Below are 5,138 nucleotides of genomic sequence, written 5' to 3'. Positions count from 1 at the left end.
CCAAAGCCCAACGCGAAAAACCTAGGCCCGAGCCCGACCCGACTATCGGGCGTAAAAATCAAGCCCAAGCCCGACCCATCGGGCCTCGGGCCGGGCCTCTTTGTTAAACTGCAAATATGATGGGCCCAAGCCCGTCCCGGCCCGGCCATCAGGCTCAAAAACTAGGCCCAAGCCCGGCCCGTGGGCAAGGACGGGTCGGGCTTTTTTGGGCCAGGCTGCCCATGGCAGGAATAGCCCGGAGCCTCCACCCCACACTCACCACCGCCCGCAGCTCTGTTCCTGGCTTGTCCCAAAGACGGCGACGACCAGCCGCCGGCGACGGGCTCAACCTGTTCCTGGTGAGAATGACGTGGACGGCGTGAAACTGGCACAGTCTCAGCTGCAGTGCAGCACCCGATATCTTCGCAAACATTTTCTCTTCTTTTCGCTGAGAAGCATGTTCGCGTCATGCGTCACGGCGTCAGCGCGAGTTGATCACGTTTCCCTCACACCATCTCAACACACAAAGTCTGGTAGTTATCTTTCGCAAAAGCTGCATCGCAGAACTGTCCGTTTGCCCGGGAAGAAACAATGGCGTGGGAAGCTTTACAGACCCTTCTCCTCCTGCCGTCCGCTAATCCACGACGCTAACCGCCACCGCGGGCGCCGAGTGCGACGTCCTGCTTGGTCACAGCCGAAATCCCGTAGGAAACCACGGCACCTTTCAGCGAGCCCAGGCGTGCATTTCCAAGCCAAAAAAACGGGAAATTTGCCCACGCCACGCAAATCCGACGGGCTGCGGGAGCGAACCGCCTCGTCGGCGTCTCCCACGTTTCGCCTTCGCAGGGCGACGACCCGCGCACCACGGGGCAGGGCTTACCTCGCGCACCACGTGTCCGCGGGGAGCACGCCGCCGCGGCTATAAAATGCGGCCCCAATCCCCGCCGGCACGATCGCACTTTACTCTCTGCTTTCTCTGTCTCACTCTGGCACACGCACTGGTTCTCGGTGGCGGCGATGCGTGCGTGGTGGGTTTGTGGATTCCTCCCGTTCCTGGCGGCGGCCGCGGCCGCCGCGGATCCGGCGAAGGGGAACTGGGAGCCGCTGATTCGGTTGCCGACCGAGAAGGGTGATGCCCCTGCCCCTGCCGCGTCAGCGGCGGAGGACGGGGTGACGAAGTGGGCCGTCTTCGTTGCCGGCTCCTCCGGCTACGGGAACTACCGGCACCAGGTGAGACTCTGTTGACGGCGGCCTCGGATGCGAGTAGCATTGTTAGGGTCTAGGGCGACTGGGAGCTGAAACTTTTGGTCAACTTTCCCTTTCCTCGTTTCCTGTGGGAGGTTCCACGCCATTCTTTGCTCTGTTCTTTGTACTGTAGTTGCTCTGTTGAAAAGCCCCAGCCAGTAGAGCACTACAATAGGGATAAGTAGTTAAGTACTCTGAATCTCTGATCAGATGTTTACTACTTGCTTCCTGTCTAAGTGCATACATTTGATTGGAACATAAATTTAGTCCGGCTGAGCACCATTGGCGAATCATTGATTTTTGTATATTATTATGGTCATAATAACTCAATGCCGCTCGTATATCAGTACTTGGTCAAAATACGATCACTGAACAATTCTTTGAGTGCTTGCTTGCTCATTGCTCAATGGCTATGGTGTTGTTTGATGCACGTACAACGTACAGGCCGATGTGTGCCACGCCTACCAGATCCTGAGGAAGGGGGGCCTAAAGGAGGAGAACATTGTGGTGTTTATGTACGATGATATCGCCAAAAACGACCTCAACCCAAGGCCTGGAGTCATCATCAACCATCCTAAAGGCGAAGATGTTTACGCTGGTGTTCCCAAGGTATTATTACCTGGCTGTGTTCCCTTTAATTCAGACAAAAACTCTAATAGATTGCGCTTTTTAATCGAAGATGTATTGCTAGCTTTACTGTTGTTTGATGTACAATGGCATACTGTTGTGTACTTGTGTTCCTACAAGACTGACCAACTTAACATGCATTACAGGACTACACTGGCAAACAGGTCACCGCTAAAAACTTCTTTGCAGTTCTATTGGGGAACAAAACCGCGGTTACTGGAGGGAGTGGGAAGGTGATAAACAGCAAACCGAAGGACCACATCTTCATCTATTACGCGGATCATGGGGGTCCTGGTGTTCTAGGTGCATACTCCCACTTGAACGTTGTTCTCTAGCTGATTTGTTTTGTATGACTTAGCTAACCGCAGCAAGTTTATAGGTATGCCCAACAGGCCATATATTTATGCTGGCGACTTCATCAAAGTGTTACGAGAGAAGCATGCTTCCAAAAGCTATTCCAAAATGGTATGTATCCTTTCTTCTCTTTCCCCTTGAGATAAAAGGTATATTTTTAATCTGATACAGTATGCTTGCCGTCTTATCCCTAATTAGAATTACAATTTTGGCAGATTATATATGTAGAAGCATGTGAAAGTGGCAGTATATTTGAGGGTTTATTGCCAGAAGATCTTAATATTTATGTTACAACAGCATCAAATGCGGTCGAAAATAGTTGGGGAGCATACTGCCCTGGGATGAAATCATCACCTCCTGCTGAATATGATACCTGTTTAGGAGATATCTATAGTGTTTCTTGGATGGAAGACAGGTACGCACCAACTGTAATATATTATGCTTGGCACCTGATCTGTTTTCTGACATCTCACAAACCTGCATCATTTTTAGAATTTGTCAAAAAGGTATGTCTACATGGCTTTATATATTTGTTTTTAATTAGCTGCATGACTTACATTAGTAATACTTGGTATGGTTATGTTTGGATTATTGCTCAATGCTCATGTTGAGAGTGTTTTCGTTGTTAACCCTCAAAGTTTGTGTCTGTAACCTGATATTCTGACCCAAGACAATAAATTCTTACTTCATCACTCTCGACAAGACACATTTAGTATTCTTTGTTGGTTAATAATGTCTTATCACACTAGAAGGCACAACATAAGTACTGCATGTGTTATTGCGATCATTGGCTACCTGGATAACACATAAGCAATTCATAAGTTGCACTGCACTTGCAAATGGTAATAACAAAGATGAGCAAATACATTAAGAAGCTGACTTAATAGGCCTGACTGTTGGGAAGTATCAGCTACTAGAGCATTTTTGTTGTAGCAGTTATTTATAACCATGGCGCTTGCAGTTCTGAACCGTTCAATCCTACTTTGCAGTGAAACTCACAATCTAAAGAAGGAAACACTCAAGCAGCAGTACGAGGTGGTAAGTCTCGAGTACACTTTATTCATACTGGTTAGTGGCATCTAGTCACTGTTTTCTTGGGCAGGTTAAAACGAGAACATCAAAATCAAAGGAATTTGATAAGGGTTCTCATGTCATGGAGTATGGTGACAAGACATTCAAGGATGAGAAGCTTTTCCTTTATCAAGGTTTCGATCCTGCAAATTCCAATGTCGCAAACAGGCTGCTTTTGCCCGAACTGGAGGGTGCAATCAATCAGAGAGATGCTGATATTCTTTTCATGTGGAAGAGGGTAAATTCCAGTTCGTTCTATGTTTTGCTGCTCAAAATGATGCATCTTTAAGCCTCGGAAAAAAAAACGAAGCATCTTTTTGTGTTATAACTCATGAATTATTCTAGAAAAAAGGAGATATTTTAGAAGAGTTTTTGAAATGAAACTAATTACGCCCTCCAACCCATATTAATTTGGATCGGAGGGAGTAACTTATTTGTTAATTCATCCTTAGCATACAAATGTAGCTTCATGGTGCTGAGAAGATGCGGCAACAGTACTCTGAAACTATGGCATACAACTTGAAGGGCTTGAGCTCATATACTAACTTTCAGCTTAAGCTCATGCCCTCTCATGATAGACCCAAGTTTTGCGCATCAATTTTTGTAGCCAGTGCTTTGTTTTGCCAACTTTATGTCTGCTGATAATGTATCTTCTCACTTTCAGTATGAGAAGTTAAATGGGGGATCGGAAGAGAAGCAGAGGGTTCTTAGGGAGATCAAAGAAACTGTGGTACACAGGAAGCATCTCGACAGCAGTATCGATTTCATCGGAAAGCTTGTCTTTGGATTTGAAAATGGGCCTTCCATGATTGAGGCTGCTAGAAGCTCTGGCCAACCATTAGTCGACGATTGGGATTGCCTGAAGAGGACGGTGAGTGTAACAGTTTCTTACTTGAATTCCATAAATATGCAACACATGGAGATTCTGCTGTTGCTCGCCTTCACCATTTGCACTCTCTCACTCTTTCTGTTTCCGGTTGAACTTACTCTGTACTGATGCCAATTGTCAGGTGCGAGTTTTCGAATCCCAGTGTGGATCACTTACTCAGTATGGCATGAAACACATGAGGGCGTTTGCAAACATATGCAACAATGGCATCTCCGGGGCCGAAATGAGGGAAGCAAGCATCAGCGCTTGTGGCGGTTACGACTCGGCCAAGTGGAGCCCACTGGCTGTAGGGCACAGTGCCTGATCCGCTGCACTGCAGTACATGGGAGCAAATAGCAAATGCTTCAGAGGTTCCTAGACCTCATATGGTGTACATACATGCACTGATTTACAAGAAACCACCCAACGATGAGCCCCATGTGGTGTTGGGTTAATCAGTAGTTTATGGTTGTGCCTTTGTAAGTTTCACTGCAAGCAATTGAAAGGCAATTACTAATTAACAAAAAATGTGTGGATTTTCCTTTAGCTCTAGTGGCTCTAGCTTGGCCACTTGCAGCACCAGTTAGCAATTTGGCTGCAACCTTTGCTTGAGCGGCTGTGACTTCATCCATTTCTTGCTCTTTCTCTTGAGAATCCACAATCTTTAGTGGTCTCTTCCTTGGAGCTCTTGGCTTGGAAGGAGGCTTAGAAGCTAAGACCTTCCCTTTCCTTGTTGGTGCGTTTTGAACAACCGGATTCTTACTATGTGGAGCATTTGGAGCTGTGACTTCATCAATATTCTAAGTGACACCTTGTTGATAGGACTTATTTGTGAAATACTTATGACAGGAAGTACTTCAAATGTGGCCAAAACTAGGACACTTGAAGGCAGCCTGGCTACAACTGATAGGAGGAGGCCGTAGTAGAGGTCTGGATTGGTGTGGCAGAGGTTGTGGTCGGTCGCTGTTTCAAGGACGTAGTGGTGGTTATGGAA

The 5,138-nt window shown here is 46.9% G+C and overlaps 1 protein-coding gene across 1 annotated transcript; it reads left to right on the top strand.

The window, feature by feature from the left end:
• Window positions 1–788: 788 nt before the first annotated feature.
• On the top strand, window positions 789–4,801 carry LOC123054035 (vacuolar-processing enzyme beta-isozyme 1). The gene is made up of 9 exons (XM_044477682.1): window positions 789–1,209; window positions 1,669–1,833; window positions 1,998–2,154; window positions 2,231–2,316; window positions 2,421–2,620; window positions 3,195–3,243; window positions 3,308–3,514; window positions 3,941–4,147; window positions 4,287–4,801. The coding sequence occupies exons 1-9, from the start codon at window positions 997–999 to the stop codon at window positions 4,467–4,469; spliced, it is 1,467 nt and encodes a 488-aa protein (XP_044333617.1). The 5' UTR covers window positions 789–996; the 3' UTR covers window positions 4,470–4,801.
• Window positions 4,802–5,138: the final 337 nt, after the last annotated feature.

The sequence above is a fragment of the Triticum aestivum genome, chromosome 2D (genome assembly GCF_018294505.1).
Source record: "Triticum aestivum cultivar Chinese Spring chromosome 2D, IWGSC CS RefSeq v2.1, whole genome shotgun sequence".
NCBI classification, from domain to species: Eukaryota; Viridiplantae; Streptophyta; class Magnoliopsida; order Poales; family Poaceae; genus Triticum; species Triticum aestivum.
The sequence above is the reverse complement of the archived record's forward strand: the minus strand, read 5'-3'. Positions and strand labels throughout refer to the sequence as shown.

Excerpts from the sequence above, each read along its gene's own strand:
- LOC123054035 (XM_044477682.1), top strand. The coding sequence starts at position 997 with ATGCGTGCGTGGTGGGTTTGTGGATTCCTCCCGTTCCTGGCGGCGGCC. Across the intron at positions 1,210-1,668 it reads ACGGGAACTACCGGCACCAG|GCCGATGTGTGCCACGCCTA; the intron begins GTGAGACTCTGT and ends TACAACGTACAG. Across the intron at positions 3,515-3,940 it reads TTCTTTTCATGTGGAAGAGG|TATGAGAAGTTAAATGGGGG; the intron begins GTAAATTCCAGT and ends TCTCACTTTCAG.